The sequence below is a fragment of the Diabrotica undecimpunctata genome, chromosome 5, assembly GCF_040954645.1.
Source record: "Diabrotica undecimpunctata isolate CICGRU chromosome 5, icDiaUnde3, whole genome shotgun sequence".
NCBI lineage: Eukaryota > Metazoa > Arthropoda > Insecta > Coleoptera > Chrysomelidae > Diabrotica > Diabrotica undecimpunctata.
This window is the reverse complement of record NC_092807.1, coordinates 66,511,199-66,533,111: the sequence shown is the minus strand read 5'-3', so window position 1 is coordinate 66,533,111 and position 21,913 is coordinate 66,511,199. Positions and strand designations below refer to the sequence as shown.

At 32.5% G+C, this 21,913-nt stretch overlaps 1 protein-coding gene across 2 annotated transcripts in view; it reads right to left on the bottom strand.

Moving 5' to 3' along the window:
- LOC140441362 (rabankyrin-5) overlaps positions 1-21,913 on the bottom strand; it is a 456,167-nt gene that overhangs the window by 368,220 nt on the left and 66,034 nt on the right. For both annotated transcript variants that reach the window (XM_072532038.1, XM_072532039.1), the window contains one exon: positions 14,002-14,231. In XM_072532038.1, coding sequence (XP_072388139.1) covers positions 14,002-14,231 — 230 coding nt within the window. The remainder of the gene's footprint in view (positions 1-14,001; positions 14,232-21,913) is intronic.

Genomic DNA, 21,913 nt, shown 5'->3' with positions numbered 1-21,913 from the left:
AATGTTGTATATGAAAAACTAAATACAGTGTCCATGGATTTTATTTCAAATTTAGTTCCAAGTCCAACAGGAAAAAAGCATATACTAGTGATAGTTGATTTATATACAAAATTTATTAAACTATATCCCTGCTCAAGAACAAATGTTAAAACATTGAAATTATATATTAATCAATTTTTCGAAGAAATAGGACCATTTAGAAATTGCATAATAGATAATGCTACATATTTTAACAACCAAAAATTTCGAGCATTTTGTGAGAAAAAGGGAATCAACATTCATTTTACAAGTATCAGACATCCTCAGGCAAATCCTGCAGAAAGATATATTAAAGAAGTTATAAAATATTTAAGAATAGTGTGCCAAGATCAACATGAAACGTGGCAGAAACATATACCACAAGTAGAATATTTTTTAAATAATACACATAATTTAAATACAGAGGAAGTACCAGAATATTTAATGTTTGGCCATATAGGAAACAGAAAATGGATTAGTGAATATAATCAGGATATGTTAGAACAAGTAATGCAGAAAGTGAATAACCGAATTAGGAGGAAAGCTGAAAAATATATCAGAAGACAAAATCGAAAAATAAAAAAACCAATCACATTTCAAAAGGGAGATAAAGTGTTAATTCGTTTACTTAGAAAAAGTAATGTTAAAGAAAATCGTTGTAAGAAATTACAACCAATGTTTGAAGGTCCATACAGAATTGAAAATCAGAATGGACTAAATAGATATGTGTTAATAGATGCAGAGAACAGACTACGAGGCATGTTCCATATCAACGACATTTTTAAGTATTATGAAGAGAATGAATAATGTTTTCTATACTTTTAACATTAATAATAACAACTGTTACTGATATATCCATTTTATTCAATAGACTTGATTTGTTAAATAAATGGTAGATTTCATTATTGTGAATCAATTTGACATCATACTTGTAGTCTTGTACATATGGAAATTATTTTGTACCCTAAAAATCATAATTTGGGGTTAGATACAAAATTGATTTTATAAATGTCTTTCTAATATAATAAAGTGTAAAACTTACCAATTTATATGGATGAAAGCCTTTTGAATGGAAATAATTCCTAGATTTGTATCCTAACATCCATGGTAAAATGTAGTAAACACAAAAATATAAACACAAAAACTTCCATTTGACATGACAGTTTGACATAGACAGTGAACAGGGATGTATCTAATAGAACACATTTTAAATAAAAAAAAAATTGAATTATTAATTTACTAAGGTATGTAGATAAGAAAATTAATATTTAAAAAAATAATAAGTAAATTATTTATTTTAAATATTATTTTGGGGTATTGATATGATTGGTGTTTAAAGAAAATAATTTATAAGTTATATACTAGAGAATTTAATAAAAATATATTTATGTGAGGGCATTTTTAAGAAATTAGCATATAAAAAGTATTTTTTTAGTAATTATGATGTTGTAGATATATTTAAGTGAGCCATGTGACTAGGCAACCAGATATACAGACTCTGAAGTGACGTTTAAGAATAATTACGAATATAAAGTGGGGTTATAATGATAATATGTTGTTTAAAATGTGTAATTTATTAAATTAAAATGTTTAATTTATATAAGTTACTGATTTAAATGTATACTCTGATCTGAAAAGCCTAAATGCCAACAAAATTCTCGATAGATAAGTAAGGAATTCTCTAGATCACCGGAGATGGCTTTGTTTGCGAAATGGTTTGTTCCAGAAAATTCAGACATGTATTTAATAGAACAAATGGCACATGATTTCTTACTAGATGGTTCTGGAACATCCAAAAAGATATAAATACCCGGTGATTTGGATTCAAAGTCAGTCAGAAGTTTAGTCAGTCCAGTCAGAAAGTTTAAGTCAAGCAGTCAGAAAGTTTAAGTCAAGCAGTCAGAAAGTTTAGTAAGAAATATGAAAGTTAGTTGGAGTCAGTCAATCAGTTACAAATAGTCCAATTGTTTAATATAGTGAGTTAAATGAAGATTAAAAATTATGCATATATTTTAATGCACATTTATAATTATACACAAATAATTATTGAAGATTATAAAAGTATAATAATAATAATAATAATAATAATAAATGTCTTTATTAACAACAGATTAAATTTTCTTATGAACTAAATATGATATATAAACTTAAATGATAATTTAAATTACTTAAACAAGTCGTTTTAACTGAAAGAAGTGCATGATCAGTAACGAGTATTCTCCCCTCTAGCTTTTATTACTGCTTGCATCTTTCTCAGCATGCTTGCAAGTAAATTTTGGACATATCCTTGGGAAATTGCATTCCATTCATCCTGTGCAGCAAGCCGAAGCTGCTGTATCGTATTTGGAACGGGATTTCTTTGTCGTATGCTGCGTTTTAGGTGATCCCACATATGCTCTATTGAATTTAAATCCGGGCTAAACGGTGGCCAATACAATCTTGGATTGGATACGAATTTGGACCTCATCAAGATAATTACTCACTATAGCAGCGGCATGTGGTCGAGCATTATCGTGCATTAACGTGAATCTTTCATATCCAATGTAACCAACATATGACAAAACATGAACTTGCAAGATGTTTTAAACGTAAGAATCACTAGTCATCCGTCCAATCACTTCCACAAGTGCGGTACGTACCTCCCAACTAATACCTTCGCAAAGAATTATGCCATTAACTCCAAAATTAACGGTCTGGGCGAGACTGCAGCTGGCGAATAGTTCTCCAACTCTTCTGTAGACATAGTTTTGACCATCTGGCTTCCATAATAGGATTCTGGTCTCATTGGTGAAAAGAATGTTTCCAAATGACGAACTTTATGATTTTGGAGAAGACGTGGAACTTTGGCGGGGGGTCTGTGCTTTAAGTTTGCTTCTTTTGATCTTCGTTTAACTGTTTGTGAACTCATATTAACTTGTCTAACATTTAATAGCTCATTTCTGAGGTGCATCGATGTCAATGAACGATTTCGTGTAAAATTAAGAACCAAAAAACGGTCATCAATTGCGGTTGTGCACCTTGGGCGTCCTTGACTAGGCCTTCGTACAAACTGTCTTGTTTCGTGGTACCTTTTTAGAGTATTCGAAACTATAGATTCAGTTCTGCTGAGACGTCGTGCGATATCTTTTTGTGCATATCCTTCCTCGTACAAAATTACAATATGTGCTACTTGAGCTTCATCGCAGTGTCGAATTAGTGGGATAATTATTTTAAACTTAGTTAAATAAAAATAATATTTAATTAAACTTAATAACTTAAACTAAAAATAACAGAATTAGTATGATTTTTGCTTTACGTGAAGAAGGTTTTTTATGATAAAATGTACGAATGACACTAACCACTGAATAAACGTCAAAATAAATATCAAAATATTTTAAACCAGTTGAGTACATCAGCCTACTATATGAGTATTATCAGTAATGTAAAATGGATAGGGTTATTCGAAAAAGGAACCAAGCGACAAATTTGAAAATATTGAGAAATTACCACTAACCGATCTCTAAAGAAGTATATTAAATATTCCAAAAAGATCCAAGCCCCAGAACGACTTCGGCGACAACTGTTAACCAGAATACTAAGCGCCAACTTGAAAATTACAGTTATCTAGTTGCCGAAAACGAATCAACTGCCAAAACTCTTTCAAAGATTTTCTAGCTGTCGCTTGGTTCTCTTTGGGTTTTTATAGATTTCGAGCACCTGTTAATTAACAGAAACAATTTATCATTGTGTGTTGTTACTAAAATAACAATATGAGTGACAAAATCAATAAAAGTAATAATTATGGGAGCAGAAGTTCAAAAATGTTGTACCTAGCTCTACAAAAGGATTTGCCTACGACCTTTCATGTCAAACAAAATAGTGAAGTAAGCGTAAATCTTTTATTTAATTGTAGGTTACAAACAGTAGAAAAATAATGCAGTATATACAATTAATTGTAATAAATATGTGTACAACCTTTTTAGCATTTAGCATTAGACATTCTCATGATTCGTAAGCAGTAAATATTCACTTTTGAAAAATGAACCAAGTATCATTATTTTTTTGTCGCTTGGTTCCTTTTAAACAAATAGTATAAAAGAATAATATGTTTTTAAAAGGAACCAAGCGACAAAAAATTATGAGATTTGGTTAATTTCAAAGTAGATATTCCTGGGATAACAGGGTTAGTGTAACGTAAATATATTTATTAAACTGAATTTTATATATTCCCTTATTTTCTACTGGTTGTTACTTACAATCAACTTAAAAGGCAACATTATTATCTTGAATTTTAAACAATCTTAAATTTTAGATTATGCTTAATGTCGGGGAATGCTCACAAACTGTAACCAGCTTCGACAGTTTTATCACCGGTGATCCAGATGGAAGCGAGCTGGTCGAAAACATCACAGATAATTTCATCATTGTTAATCCAGATAGAAGCTCTTCGATAACATAATAATTAATAACAATATGGATATGACTCCACAAGTTAACAACAATATTCTTACGGTAAGTTTGACAGCTTTTGTTGTGTCAAGTGAATACATTTTTTTCTCACTCATATCAGGTTTATGTTTACTTATTAAAAGGTATTATGTTTTTAGCTTATCCAAAATACAAGTAACCCAAATTCCAATCCGGGTCAGTCAAAGGATTGTCATGTTGCTGTGTCAGAATTTGAGATTATTTCGGTGAGTCTTAAAATTTGGTTGAAAATAAGAAACAGTGTGTTACTATAATGTTACTAAATTTTAGAATGAACTCGAAGACGATGGAAACTCGAACAATATCAATATCAAGTTTCAAGATTCTGGAAGTGAATTTCATCCGGAGGATTATACTTCAGACGAGGGCACAGTAACTCATGGTATACAGGATCATTCAATTGAGGAAAACTTACAAAGAAACCAAGAGTTACTGCTCGAAGAAAGAGCTAACTTTAAAGGCCGAACAAAAAAGGGTAGAAAAACAAAATATCCTGGTCAATCGTTTCAAACCAGAAAAAAGCTTAAGGATTCAAATAAAAAGTACTACACAGTAAAAGGCAAACTTGTTGAGCCTAAACCATTCACCGACTTCCAGTGCAATTGTCCACTAAAATGCAATGAAAAAATATTTGCCGCTGATCGAGAGAACCTATTTTCAAAGTTTTGGCGATTACAATCATATAACCTCCAAACAGGTTTCATATCTGCAAAGGTCAAACAACAAAGTGTAAAAAGAAAACGAAACAAGGAGAGCAATAAAAGAAATATGACTCGCATGTATCAACTGAATAATATAATCGTGTGTAGAAATATGTACATTAAAACTTTTCAGATATCTACTAAAAGGGTTGATACAACATTAAAGAATATTGTTACAGGAAACATGAAAGACGAACGAGGAAAATCAGGTGCTTCTGTCAGTAAGCCTTTAGCTCAAGAAACTGTAAGCAAAATAATGGCACACATTGCTCAATTCCCGATTTACGTTTCCCATTATTCGCGAAACAAATCCGAATCCAAGTATTTAGCCCCAGATTTAACACTAAATAAAATGTACAGCTTATATGGGTTAGATGACTTGAATCCAAAAGTATCGTTTTCAACTTATAAAAAAGTATTTTATCAAAATTTCAATTTAAAAAGAAAGCCTCCAATTAAAGACACATGCAGCACATGTGACGAGCTAACCAGTAAAATGAAAAATGCAGAAAGTAATGAAGCAAGAAAGCAATACACTGATTTACATCAGAAGCATTTAAGTATAGCGAAAACTGCCAGACAAGTGATGAAAATGGATATGGAAAATGCAAATAAAGAACGACAATTGGAGGTAATTATTTACGATATGGAGAAGGTTTTTAGTTTGCCCAAAATACCTACCAATATAGTCTATTACAAAATACAATTATCTGTTTATAATGAAGGAATACATACCGGGTCTACAAGAACACCTTACTTTTTCTTATGGAAAGAGGGAGATGCCGGAAGAGGGGCGCAAGAAGTCGGATCCTGTCTTAAAAAGTTTATTGATATTTATATGGCTTCAGAAGTGGAAAAGTTAATACTCTGGTCAGACTCATGTGGTGGACAAAACAGGAATATTAAAATTGTTCTAATGCTTAAAACCGTTCTAGAATCTCACAAGTCATTAAAAGAAATCCGTTTTAAATATCTTATTCCGGGCCACAGTTTCCTGCCAAATGATACTGCCTTTGGCTAAATAGAACGAGGATTAAAATATCAGTTCAGGGTCTATACCTTAAACGAATTTAAACAGATTATTAAAAACAGCTCCAAAAAATGTAAAGTACACCAAATGGACAAAAACGATTTTTTAAGTACTAAGGAGTTAGAAAAAATGATAATCAACCGAAAAAGTGACATAAATGGAGAAAAAGTTAATTGGCTGAAAGCTAGAGAAATAAAAATCAGCAAGGACTATCCTTTTTCAATATTCTTGAAGTAAACCCACGAGGAAAATGAAGATTATACAGAGAAGCTATCAAAAAGAGACCGAGAGGAAGACAGGCATCGAAATCATCTTTTGCTTCAAAGTTTAACACACTCTATCCGACAGGCAAAGCTATTTCAGATAAGAAACTAGCTGATATTAAAAGTTTACTACCCTTATACCTTCAGATGTTAGAAGCGTCTATGAAAATTTACAGTCAATAACGTTCGAAGATGATGTGGACGGCTTCGGCAAAGATATTGATTTTGAGATTGAAGACGATATTTAGCCCCTATATTATTTTATAATATCCTAGGTTCTTATTTTTTAATATAATATCCTAGTTTTGGTTCTTATAATATCCTAATTTTGGTTCAATAAACCTTGTAAAAGGATCCATGTTTTATTTACTTCTAATTTTGAAACAGAACCAAGCGCCAAAATTATAAAAAATTCACCCTTTTCATAATCTTATTCTCTTCAAAATGTCAAGATAGAATAACAAAATAACGTAGAATGCTATGGAATATATGAATTTTCGTAAAGTTTGAAGACCGATTTATAATTTAGACTAAACTTCTGACGTAATTTTCTCCAAATTACTAAATAGGCGCTTGGTTCCTTTTCGAATAACCCTATCTAAATTATTGTGAAATAATAGTGACTACAAAAAAAATTGGAAAATTCCAAAATATTCGATATTTTTGTCCATGAGTGTATTTCAGAAAATCGAGAATTTTTTTTGCAATAAATTTATACATTTTTTTCTACAGAATTCGGAGTTTCGTTAAATTTTATCACGCGCGGTTTTCCCTCATTATCAAGTAATAATATAAGTAATAAAACCCGTTTAAAAGTTGTGGCGTTATTTTAAAACTCTTACAGTTTTTTTTTTGAAAATGAAAAATAATGGGGATTTGCCCATATATTGATTGCACATTTCTATTGCAATGATTGCAACAACAATGATTTAGCAGTAAAACTATCATATTTCATAAACAAATTCAAAAATATGTTTTCTTAACTCTGAAACCAAAATAGCATGATTTTAACCATGTTAACTACGGTCATTAACAAAATAGCTTTCAAGTCATTACGAATTGCGCCGTGGAATGCTAATGGCATTTCAAACCATATATCTAAAAGCCATGCCACACAAAGAACGGTTATTAAGATACCTCACTATACTTTGTATTATGCAAACCATCCAGACGGAGGAGCACATGCAGGCTCTGCCGTTATTATTAAATCAAAAATTAAACAGCAGTCCAACCTTATATTACGGAAAAAATCCAAGCAGCAATCATTAAAATCGAAACAAACAGCTCTCTCAGTGTATCATCAGTCTACAGCCCACCTAGACATCCCATTTCAAGCGAAGAGTATCATGATTTCATACAAACTCTTGGATCCAAATTCATAGTAGCAGGAGACTGGAATGCCAAACACACCACATAGTGTTACATATTAATCACGCCTAAAGATCGAGTATTAATGAATATCCAACAAAATAACATATAGTAAGATAATAAGATATTTATGAACGGAAGAACCCACATACTGGCCTACGGACTCCAACAAAATCCCAGATTTGGTAGATTTTGCTGTAATAAAAGGAATAGCTGACATCCGTAGTGCAATAGAGTCAAACTTCGATTTAACATGAGATCACAGCACAATAATAATACCTTTAAGTACACACATAATATGGAGAACACCACCACCTAAACTCACGACTAAAGAAACAAACTGGTATGTTTTCCAAAATTCTGTAAATACAAAGATTAGACTATTTAACAACAGTTTTACAAACAACAGGATGTAAAGCAACACCACAGCACCAAAGAAGTGTGCAAGAAAACCATAATATCCCCTCCATATAAGAGACCTTGTAGAAGAAAAAAGAAGAGCTCGACGCATATGGTAACAAACGAGAAATCCACTAAATAAAACATACCTTAACAGGATAAGTCATAGACTAAATAGAGCATTACATGAAGAAAAACACGTCTGTTTTCAATTTTATGTTTCGAACCTCTCACATGAAGACCACTCTATATTGAAAGCTACAAAAAAATTTAAACGACCGACAATAACAAATTCACCTTTAAGAAAAACAGATATGAGCTGGGAACGCACTAACGCAGAAAAAACAACAGTATTCGCAGAGCATCTTGCAACTGTATTCGCAGCACCAGATACTAATAACGATAAAGATGATGATATAAGAATGTATCTCGAAACTCCATGTCAACCAGCTCTTCCTCTGATAACATTTACTCCGACAGAGGTTCGGCAACAAATAAAAATGCTAAATCCAAAGAAAGCTCCTGGCCATGATTTAATAACAGGAGAATTACTTCAGAAGCTACCGAGAAAAGCAGTGGTGTTATTAACCATAATATACAACAGCATACTATGTCTTCGATGCTTTCCAATACAATGGAAATTTGCTCAAGTTGGTATGATCCGAAACCTGGTAAGCCCGCAACGCATATATAAACCTACTACCAATAATGTCGAAAGGCTACTATTACATAAAATCGAGCAAGTTGTTCCCATAAACGAAATTATACCACAACACCAATTCGAATTTAGACTTGAACACTGGCAGAAGTATGTAGAAAGTTCCAGTTAAGTTAGCTACAATTGAAACGTCAAATTTGCGTTTGCGGTATTGCCATATCCTAATTATGTATATGTTTTATGCCCCAAATATGTTTGAGATGTTATGAGTACTTTTTATTATATTATTTTATGGAATCTGGTATTTTTTTTTAAATTCATATAAAACACGAACGAATGAATATTTGATTCTTTCGATATTAGTTGCAGTTGGCAATAGAAAAAAAAATTATAATTGTCCTTTGGTAGATTAGCGCATAAACTTGGCAATACTGTCAAAACCTTCAAAACACTAGCTGTCAGATTGATACAGATTTTCAGCAAATTTTAATTTTATGACTATTTTCTTATAATTTTTGGATGAAATGGTACCTGAATACCGTTTTGACAATGTATGTTATGACAATGTTAGTTAGTGGAACTTGTTCAGATCGGCACTACATTTAAATTGTGTGAATTTATGTGTTCGGCAAATAAAATTTCACTTTAAAATAATACAACAATTGAATACCCCAAAATGATAACTCAGTAAAAACCAAAAAGATAATTTTACAGGAAACGATAAAAACGATTTTAACGAAACTGGTTTTAATTTTACCTAAACATTTTTATTTAAATGCTTATTAAACGCATTTTGAAACGTTCCTAGTGCTCATATTTTTGTTTAATAATATTTACATTCTTCATCCATAAGGAAACTAAGTCCCTGTAGCTGGCTGTATACCATGTATCACAAAAAATTTATTTAAAATCCTTTACAAAAGGTACATAATTAAAACAACCAATCGGGCTACATCACAGTCACAAAACGTTTTCGAAATCTATATTCCATCATCAGTGTGTCTAGGTGTACATGTTTTGAGCCACTGAATATTTGGGTAAAAACCCGTTAAATGTTATTAATTTAAACTTAGGTTACATTATTCGATCGTATATATTATGATGTTAAAGTTACAAGTGGAATTGATGACATGGCAACGTAAGACTCTACATGAGGTTGCTGGTCCTGAGACAAAGTGTCTACGAGGACTTGTTGATAGCAACTGAGTTTAGTTCCTATCAACAAGTCCTCGTAGACACTTTTTCAAATACATAAATATTTAAGTTACCTATCATTTTTTATAACCTTTTCAACTATTAAGAAAAAAGTAAAATTTGGGAAAATAAATGTGTTTGGGAAAGTATTTAATCTTTATTTTCATATTTTACATTTAATATTTTTCTTTTACTGTACTATAATATGGTCTTATTTAATTGTTCTAACTAATTATTTACTTTAAAAGATATTATTTTCTGCTATTCAGTAAAATATCATTGTTAAACTGGCTTAAATACATGTCTGTTTTTAAGTTCAGAGAATTTGACTTCATTTGTTATTTTTGGAAATTATATCGCCAGCACACACAAACCGCTGTAAAGTATTATATTTCAGTAACCATTAAGTTAGATTATCGCCATTCAAAAGCGCCATACAATAGCGCTGATTTATGGGGGAGCACTTGCCCCATAGACCACCTAAGAATAAGAACAGTCAGAGAACCACCAGTGTGTTGAACACTTCCTATTGAGACAGTGAACGAAACGCATCCAGTTGATCGGTTTCGTCCTTTTTGTGCCTCGGCCACTGGCTACGATTAATACACCAATGTTTCACAGGTAAGTCTTTTCTTTGTATAGATAAAAGTAATGAGTTAAAGCCAGCTAATTATCGTACTTTATTCACAATAATTAATATTTGCTATTTTCGCTAATTTATTTATGGTCAAAATATTGCATTTTTTTCTTCGATATTATTCTAATTAATTTAACCAGCGACCTCTAGTTTTACACAAAACAGAGTGTTTATTTTCACAAATTCACAAATTAACTAATTAAATTTTTATAATCTATGCAACGAGGTATACCAAATTAAAGAGAAAACATGGAATTTTCGTTGAAAATTTGTTAATTGTTAAATAATTTAATTTGATAAAATAGGCCTTTCTCTTCAATAAGGTGCTTTCAGAATTCAAGTAGACCTAATAGTTTACGCATAATAACGTTTTAGATATATGTTTTCTGGGATAAACAACTTCAATTTTGCAATAACAAGTGAAACTTCTTGAAAGTTTATAGCTGAATATAATATCTGATATTGTCTCTATTATTAGAAATTTTTTATGATGGTATAATTTTCACAAAGTCGACTTTAAAAGGTACTGATGCAATAATTAAGCAACAAATTAACAAAAATAACTTTACAAACTCTCATGTTAAATGATTTTCTATGCCATTTCAGAAAAACTGTGTGCATTTGTTGTTTATTACTTATCGTTATCACCAAAATTATCAAAAGCAGTTGTTAGATACTTGTATTAAAGTGTCTCGAAAAGGGGTATTTATTTGCTAATTCTCTTGCCCAAAAATGTCGAGACCAACAAAAAGATCTTTTCGTTGCGTTTATAGACTATGAGAAAGCTTTCGACAAAGTTAAAGATAACATTCTCATGGAATGTCTAAAGAGAAAAGGACTCGACAAAAATGACATTAACATAGTGAGAAATCTCTATTGGAACCAACAGGCTGTGGTAACAGATGGAAATAGCACGGATGCGCGACAGAAAAATAGAGGAGTGAGACAGGGCTGTGTACTTTCACCATTACTATTTAATATATATTCCGAAGAGTTATTTACGCAAACACTTGAAAACTGTAAAGAAGGGAACACGATAAATGGTGAAAATATAAATAACATCCGTTATGCTGACGATACAGTCATTATCGCTGAAAGTGAGACAGACCTGCAGACGTTACTAAACACAATTTGTGATATTGGGGAACAATTTGAGGGGCAAAGTCATTACAAGGATCCAGATAAAAAATAAAGATATTGAGCAAGTGGACAAAATGAAATACTTAGGAGTCTGGATTGCGGAAGATCTGAATCCGAAATCAGAAATTCGCTCAAGAATAGAGCAATCAAGAGCTGCCTTTTTGAAGATGAGGAAATTTCTGAGTAACCAAAGACTCAATCTGCAAATCCGATATCGGATGGTAAAATGTTATATCCACTCTAATCTTCTTTATGGTGTCGAAGCCTGAACTGTTAATGTTGGCTTTATGAGAAAACTGGGAGCTTTTGAATGTGGCTTTTTAGGAGAATTTTGAAGATACCATGGACCGATCATATTACGAATGAAATGATGTTGCACAGAATGGGAAGAGACAGAGAACTTTTGACCACCATTAAAAGGCGAAAGAGAGCATATTTGGGACACATGCTTAGAAATGATAAGTACGAGTTGTTGCAGCTGATTATGAAGGGTACAATCGAAGGAAAAAGAGGTCCTGGTAGACGACAAATATCCTGGCTAAAAAACATTCGCAACTGGACCGGGTTAAACACACAGACGCTTTTAAGAAAAGCAGAAGATAGAGACGAATTTGCAATGGTTATAGCCAACCTTCATTAGTGGAGATGGCACTAGAAGAAGAAGATTTGCTAATTTCTCTGCTCTAATTTTCCTGACCAGATTTCTCGCAGCGAAGTACTTTATAGTCTGCGTCCTCAGGTCACGATTCGTCTTTCTTAGTCTGTTCAGAATTTTTTCAACTTTTCAACTTTTGGGCAAATCAATTCCTTTGATCGTCTTAAATTTTGCTCCTTTTCTTGGTTGAGTTTTTTAATCGTCTAAATTAGCCATTTGGAGCTTGTGTTGTCAACACATGTTACCTGAATCCATCCCGGCCGATGAGAGCAGCCGTAGAATTTAATTTCTGGCTCGTCTTCGGGTAGACCCTAGACGGCTTGTAGGATGGTTTTCAGCAGCCTCTTATCATTATCTATTAGCTGTCCTGGGCACGCAGGGTAGATTATTTCTACCTTGATTCCAATAGTTGCGGCTTTGTAATTCATCTCCTCGGTTCGGGATCGTTTCATCTTTTCATCTGCGCACTTTCAATGGTGCTTTCAGAGGTTTTCTTGCTTGTAGTACTTCTTCTAGAGCTTTCTCATAGAGTGTTCCTGATTTCAAACGCCGCTCTAATTACTTCCGAGTCACCTATTTAGTCACCTCCTTTTGCGCTTGAGCTAATTTTGAGGGTATTCCAGGATCTGTTCTTCTCCTACTTTGAAGATGTATTTTCAGCGGTGCTTTTACCGACCTCCTGAACGTCCATTTTTTCTTTTATTTTTACTGTTGGTTCCAAACTGTTTCCATGAGTAGCTAGGGAATAAATGTTTCGAAGTTTTAGTTCAAAGTATACAAAATGCACTTTCTTCACTTCAAGTCTGTTATATTGAGTTGTTTTAACAATGTATATTGGCCACATATAAAACAAAAAGAGTCAGGTCCCTTTCGCGAGATTATGTAAACAAAATTATAATAATATCAACATAGTAAGTCACATTACACAAACCAGAATAAATTTTCGAAAGTAAAACCGAGTTGATATTATCTCATCAAGATTAGGAACAGAACTGAGTAGGTAGCGTACATAGAGTCAACTACCGAGGTGCAGCTAGTTAGCGCACCTTGTGTAAGATGGAGATAGGTTAATAGTATCTTCACATCTGTGATGCAATTTGCAGTTTGTATTGCCGCAGAATACGATATTCTGTGTCTGAAACTAGACATTTTCTGATATCATTTTCGTTTTTAGCCCATTTAATTATGGTGCAAAAGTTTTCCATCCCTGTATGGTATTTTTTTCTATACCGATTAACAAATTCATAACTAAAAAATAAACAAATGAAATTTAACATACAGTCAATTAAAATATCAGCGCAAAAATCTCGAACTAAATCTATTCTATCGTATATTTATACAGGATTAACAAAGGCTATATTTAATTATGATTATGAAGAAACATAAATAGATCATTGCGAATTTTATCCGTCCTACGTCTACATTATTCATCAAACAATACATAATAATAAGTGTGCATTTATTTTCGTACCTGGTTACCAAAGTGGCATCACAATTAGTCTGTTCTAACAAAAATTGCGCCGAAAAGAAATCCTCCTTTTTGATCGCCTTGTGTAGTAAAGTTTCTCCATTGCCGTCGAGTATATTGACGTCAGCATTGTGTTGTACTAAGGTAGTTGCTATACTCTCGTTTCGAGACCTCAATGCTAATTCTAAAGGCAACTCGTCGTTCAAATCTCGACTATTAACTATTTTACTGACCTAAAAAATTATAAATATTATAAATTTATGTTGGTGGGGATGCTGATTTTAATAAATACAATATAATTTCCCCGCAAAACGATAGTTTCTAAAATAGAAAACCTAAAAATATATATTTTTGAAGTGAATACTCCTTATCGCTCGTTATAATGTTTTGCATAGGCCCAAAATTATATTTACAGTGGTATTGCGGTATACAGTAATATAGATAATATACAGTTGAGTACATGATTCTTTACGCGCGCGTCATTAATACCTGGCGAGATAAAACACATATATTTTAGCATCGTTGTCTTCTACGCATGAAACTAAAGACAAACCAGCTAGCACCTGTAATTAAGTAAAGATACCTGTTATTATACGAGAAAATGTACGAACAAGCTAAATTTTGCTAAGAATATTAATTTTGGGACCCCAAAAAAGATACAAAAAACTTTAACACTTTTACCCCCGAGATTCCCCCTAAAACCCCCCTCGCAAGGGGGTAAAAACGGAAAAAAATCGATTTACCAAAAATTTGTACACCGTAGAAAAAAATGTTTCAAATAAAAAATGTGCCTGATAATTTTAAACAAAAATGTTTGTAAGCCTTTTTTGTGTAGAATGGACCGTTCTCTTGGAAACAACGGTTGAAGAGACCGTCGATTTTGCATGTTAGTTATGCACGAGAAAATCAATGTCCAATAAAATTAGTATCAGCGCGACGGTAAAAATTCGAGATCTTTTGATTCAAGTGACCTATCGACAAAAATCAAGATGTGTTTGAAAGGTAAAGAGTTCAGCTTTCGCATGCAGTTTTTATATTTTGCCGCAAATAAACTCAGACTTTATACAGGTGTTAAATAAATAAACGTGGCGCGATTTTTGCCATTTTTTATGATTCTCACGAGATCAATACAATCTTACAATCTATACCTTTCATTGGCTGGCCACTATGAAGTCTCGATTACTAGTGCCTAACCTTTATAACGTATAGCATGAAATTTTAGTTTTGCGTTTTAGGCAACAAATATGTGACATTTGAAATATGCTTAAAAAACGTTGGATTTAAACTTTCACACAACAAACGAACTAAAGCATATAAAACTTTTTTTTTCAATTACCCTAGTAAAATTTTCAAAAGAACAAAACATCTGCAATAAACTATATCCAAAACCGTCTTCTTAAATTAAATTCATTAAATTCTGCGTTTTTTATTCATATTTCAAATGCCTCATATTCGTTACCACAACTCAAAATTAAAATTTTACGTAATAGGTTTTGAAGAATGATCTCTAAAAATGGAAATTTTACTACAACTGGTCAATGAAAGTAATCAATTTTATTGATCTCATGAGAACCGTAAAAAATGGCAAAAATCGCGGCACTCTAATTTATTTAACATCTTTATAAAAACTGAGTTGATTTTCATCAAAATACAAAAACTACATACGAAAGCCTCACTCTTTTTCCTTTAAAACGTATTTTGATTTTTGTCGATAGGAACGTTTGGATCAAAAGATATCGAATTTTTACCGTCCAGCTGATACAAATTTTACTGAACATTGATTTCGCGCGCGTAACTGACATGCAAAATCGACGGTAACTATAAGCGTTGTTTCTAAGAAAATGGTTCATTCGACACAAAAAATGCTAATAAACATTTTTGTTTAAAATTATCTCAGCTACATTTTTTATTTGAAACATTTCTTTCTACGGTGTACAGATTCTTGGTACATGGATTTATTTGCGTTTTTATCCCCCTGCGGGAAGGGGTTTTAGGGGGAAGCCCGGGGGTAAAAGTGGTAAACATTTTTGCATCTTTTTTGGGGACCCAAAATTAATATTCTCTGTAAAATTCAGCTTGTTCGTATGAATTTTAGGGGTCAACTCTCTGACGACTGAACTATAAGTGTATTTTATTTTGTAATTAATTTACAAAGTTAATCTCTGGTTTTGTTTAAGTTTCCGCAAAGGTGAAAGAAATGCCAAAAAGAAAATATTTTATTGATTTTTTTTAGATTATGCCTGGAAAAACTCTTACCGCACAAGCACAAGAAATCGTTTTAAGTTTAATCGAGTACTTTGAATTAGACAAGAGTAAAAAAGAACAATTTTCAAATGTGTACTATTAATTATAAAGCTTTAATGATGACAAGCATATATATTATTAATATTATTTATTTGCCCACTTTATTACATAACAAAATATTTATAATTAGTAACTTTTTATTTTTGGTTTTTTCAATTAAAAATATTGATAATATTTTAACTTTGTTTTAGAGGATAACAGGTGCACTTAAATTGGCGAGAAAAACAGCATACAATATACAAAAAAAAAGAAAAAATACTGTTTTATCTTCTCCGGGAAAAAATAGACCTCGTGCAAAAACAAAAACTACTGATTTACCGAAAATAAATATTTTTTTTTGAGAAACATGTAACCCGTGAATTGATCAATGAGCTATAGGCTAAAGAAATTGTTTCTACAAGTAAAACATCCTTAAGTAGAATATTAAAAGATTTGGGCTTTAAATTTAAAAAAGATGATCATCGAAGAGCTTTAATTGAAATAAATCATATCGCAGCACAACGAGCGTACTTGTTACGTAAATAAATGGAAAACAGAAATAGTACATATCCACGGCAAGTTTTATGGTGGTTATGATGGAATCATTCCGTTTTAGCAAAAGGTTTTATTTCAGACGCCAGTTTGTTATTTTGTTCCAAATACTTCAGATTTTCGTTCAGACTGCAGATTATCACGGTGAAATAAATAGTACAATATTTACTAAATGGATAAGTACATTATGGGATATTATAGACTGTAAGAAAACCTTAGCAACGTATCAGTTATATTAGGACATAGTAACGTCATAAATGAACTTAGGGATATCGAATGGACGATGATTTCTGTCCATAGGTACACAGATATAGACCTAAAGTATACCCAAGCGGGCAAAATGAGGGCTTTCAAACTGAAGCACAATATATGCACACATAACCATGCAGCTATGTAGGCTCTTATAAGCCCTAAGTAGACTCTTATAAGTCCTAAGGTAGGGCAAGTGTGGAAATGCCAAAAGGAACTCGACATAATGACAAGAGGAATATGTATAATAGTGTTACACTGGTATGTTTCTGCATCGGTTTCAGGTCACCAGAATATACACGGCAATAAAATAGCTGACTTGCCAGAATAGCATTAGCTACAAAATACTTCGGTCCTGAGTCGGCCGTGGGAGTGCCGGACCGGAACAAGCCTACATTCGAAGGTATCATAACAAACAGATGACAAAATGTTACTAAAAGGGCTGATATAGTACAGAAAACAAGCTCAGAGAACAGAAACAAGAAATCAGCTCAGAGTCATCACGCTTTCTCACTGGACATGCACCAGTCCAGAGAAAAACATGCATACATTGGGGCTGTTTTATGGAACTTAAGCTACAAACTAGGAAAGAACCTGGATGTGTCAATCATATCTTGCATGGCTACTAGGCATTATCTCGCAAGCGACAAATACTTTTTGGAGACTACCGAGTAACAATACAAAAATAAGGTACCCATTCACTAGACCCACACATACTGGTATGGATCCCAGAATGGATCCCCATAATGGATATCATGAAGGAATAGGAGATATACAATAAGCCAACTGGCTGCAGTACAACGACTTCCATGGAAAATAATTTCTCACGATGACTTTTGTTATGCCCGTAATTAGTCTTCTTTATCCTTTATTTACTCACTTTACACCTTTAAATTTCATTTTTTATTTTAAAATTTTAAATTGTCTTTGAATTATTGTCTGAAGACTTCTAAAGACGGTTCTGTCTCTTCTTTCCAGTTATTGTTAGTCCTAAGTAATTTAGTATCCTCTTATCTGTTTCGTTGACTGTTTTTGCGGGTAAATTTATATTTCTTGATAATAAATTGTTAATAGACAAGGCGAACAGCTCGTGTTCCTTCACCAAAATATTCCCATGAGATTTTTTTACATAATCACTTTCATGAGATACCCCACAATAAGGTTCAACAGGTCGCCCAGGCGAAAAGTTCAAATTTTCAAAAACAAATTCTAACAATAAATTTTTTCGGCCAAGACAAAATTTTTTTTTTATTTTTTGGATCATTCTGAACAAAGTGGATCTCGTGTAGTTTTTCTGTAAACTTGATCGTTTTCGAGCTATAATATATCGGTTTAATAGTTATTTATGCACAAAGGGTGTTATTGAGATGATTACTCCAAGAGAGCAACATAAACGAGCCAAAGCGCCTCTGGCTCGAGGTACGGATGTTGCTCAATGGGTATAATCATACGGTACCACCAATGGTACATACAAAAAATGCATATATATTTTGTAGGTGCGGTAAAATAAAAGTAAAAACGTCTCAATTTTAGTTTTAATATTATGTAAAGTAAAAACTAAATTCTTGTATGTACCACTGGTGTTAACGGATGATTACGCCCATCGAGCAACATCCATCGCTCGGGTCAGAGCCCCTCTGGCTGGATTATGTTGCTCTCCGGGCGCAATAATCTTAACAGCAGCTTTGGTGCACAAATACCTATTAAAATATTGTTTTTTATTTGATTATGAAGCGCGTATGGCAGGACGGGCGCTCATTTGTACAATGAGAATTTAAACCAGCAAAAATTTGTTCTAGATCTTGTTTCTCTCTCTCTCTTACACACGCCGTAGCCCGGGCGTCCGTCCTGCCATAAACGCTTCATTACCGATTAAAACACATTTTCATTTTTCTCAGTTTTAAATTATTTATAACTCGAAAACGATAAAGTTTATGAAAAAAAACCACAAGACTTTTGTTCAGAATGATCTAAAAAATTTAAAAACTTTTAATAACTGGGCAACCTCTTGAACCTTATTTTGGGCTATCCCATGAAAGTGAATGTGCAAAAAAATCTCATGGGAATATTTTTCCGAACGAAACCAAGTTTTTCGCCTTACCTATAATGATCGATTTATTTTACTAATATTATAAACTTGATTATAAACTCTAAATATATGCTATGAATTATTTATAAATCGGAAACGGCATGTAATGTCTTAAGTTTTAACTTATATTTAGTAGTCTGATACTCTGTACTCCGATTATTTGTTGCTTTCGGAAATTGCAAAATATGTCTACAATTTCGAAAATCAAACTTTGCTATAACTTTTGTTAAAATTAACCTAGGGCTTTGATATTGCATGAAAAGTTGAGTCAATTAGTCCTTATAATGCAATAAAAATGATCAAAATCCTCCAAGTAGCAAATCTGCTAATTGCTTTACTACAAATATAATTCAAAACTAGCACGTCTCTGATGAGGCTTAAATATGAGATCAGAAAATCTAGTATTTGGACGTTGAGACGGAGTATGAGCAAGTCCAGACGTATACAAAAACTTATGAACATTTCTTATGAACACGTCAGTCTAGTAAATAGACTGACGTGTTCATAAGAATAAATTAAAGCTAGATGTTAACTGAGTTAATTATACGATTGGAACCTCAGAGGACGAAACAGCCTCACACGTACGATAATAAACTGTTACGCGGAAGCTTGTTCCATCCTGGCACGTCTCTGATGAGGACTCAATATGGGATCAGAAAATCCAGTGTTTGTACGTTGAGACGGAGTATGAGCAAGTCCAGACGTATACGGAATGTCGTATACCGAAATAGACTGACTGGTGTTCATAAGAATAAATTAAGGCTAGATGTTAACTGAGTTAATTATACGATTGGACCCGCAGAGGACGAAACAGCCTCACACTAGTTAAATCGTACGATAATAAACTATTACGAGGAAGCTTGTCCCATTAAGAATAAAACCATAAATAGAGATGTGCTTTGGTGGAACAAGGAATTAGATAAATTAAATCTTACTGCATGCAGAGCTTGCAACACAGCCAAAAGTGATGATAATTATAAGGACTACAAAATATCAAAATATAACACCGAGGTAAGAAAACATAAAAGGAATCAATAATTTATCTCCCACGGTGCCCGTTCAAAAAGTTCAGAAAACTGCTCTAACAGCATTGCACTGTTTAACAAGCTAAACGGTCAGTTTACGGAAAGCATAAGATGTCATTTCAATACTCACTTTCCATGTGCACCGTTTATTGAAGATGAAGTAAAGACTGAGCTTGATAAATTTACATAGATTATCCAGAACATCAAAAAGTCTACAAAAATCTTTACAAAAAATAGAATCCAATGGACTATCGATATTTTAAGCCCTAGAAGTCTTCTGGGGAAGATGGTATCTTTACAGCTTTACTACAAAAGAGAATGGATACCCTACTTGCCCCACCTAGCAAAATTGTTCAAGAGAGTTTCATTTTGGGCTATATCCCAAAAGATTAGCAACAGGTTATGGTCAGCTTTATTCCCAAGAATGCCAAACGCCCTCCAGAGGAACCAATGTCATATATACCTATCAGCTGAACCTTTTTTCTTTTCAAGAATATGGAAAAAATACTAAACAATGTCTATTATATTTAAAACATTGCCCGTAAATTGACTGGGATTACTTTTTTTAATATTCAATGTTACATGCGTTTTAAATTTATCCTAGGAAACAGGATATCAACAATATCATTTGAGATAACATATTATCGCCGACACTAATTAAATACAAAACTACAACACATAAATCAGTAACTTTTAAAGCAATAAACTGATTGTAATTGTTTGGTAAACAAATCTAAAATTAAAATGTTTTCAAAGGCCGAAAATCTGAACTTCAAATCATACATAAATTGAAATTAGAAATCACAGATCCGAGCAGTTTATAAGTAATGGGCAATATTTAATTATTTTTATTCTATTTCGATATGCGAAAACTTCACGAGTTCGAGACATGAGACCAATCTCCAGTGTACTGCAACTAATAATTAGCTATTAACAAATTAAGGTCAAAAACTCGTAAATTTTCAGTTTTTTCTATCAGCAAAAAGTGAACCACTTGAAACAAATCTAAGAGTGATAAACTATTAAGACATATACAAACCTTCAAAATGGCGTATGTTTTTATTCTTATTTGTGGCTTAGAAAGTTGCAAAATAAGTCAGAAATTTCGGTTTTTTTTTATAAATATTAATAACTTTTTTAAAAATGAACTTAGAACCCTTCTATTACACGGAATGTTGGGTCTTGAAGTGCTTAAAATATAATCAATTTCAAAGCAGTCGGTCAAATAGTTTAAAAATGATTTTATTTGTTTATCCGAAATTAATTTTTTTTGCAACAATACAAGATAGAAAATGATGAATTTACAGTAAGTCTACGGATACCTTATTAAAGAAGAAGGATTATATATCAACATTATTAAACAAAATAAATAAAAATGATTTATAATATTGCAATATCATTTTGCAAAAACATATCAATTTTTTTCTTATAAAAAATTACAATTAACTATTTAACTATTACCTGCAGCAAAAGCATTTTTTTATATTTGGAAAGCTTGGTTTTTCTACAAATAAAAAAAAAAGAAAAAGTTGCCTAGGTCAATCAGAAGGGGTCCAGGGAGGAGAAGACACTCGTGGCTCCAAAACTTGCGGCAATGGTTCGGATTGTCATCTGCTGAACTATTCAGATCTGCCGCAAACAAAGTCAGAATAGCCATGTTGATTGCCAACGTTCGGAACGGACAAGGCACATGAAGAAGAAGAAGGTCAATTTGGAA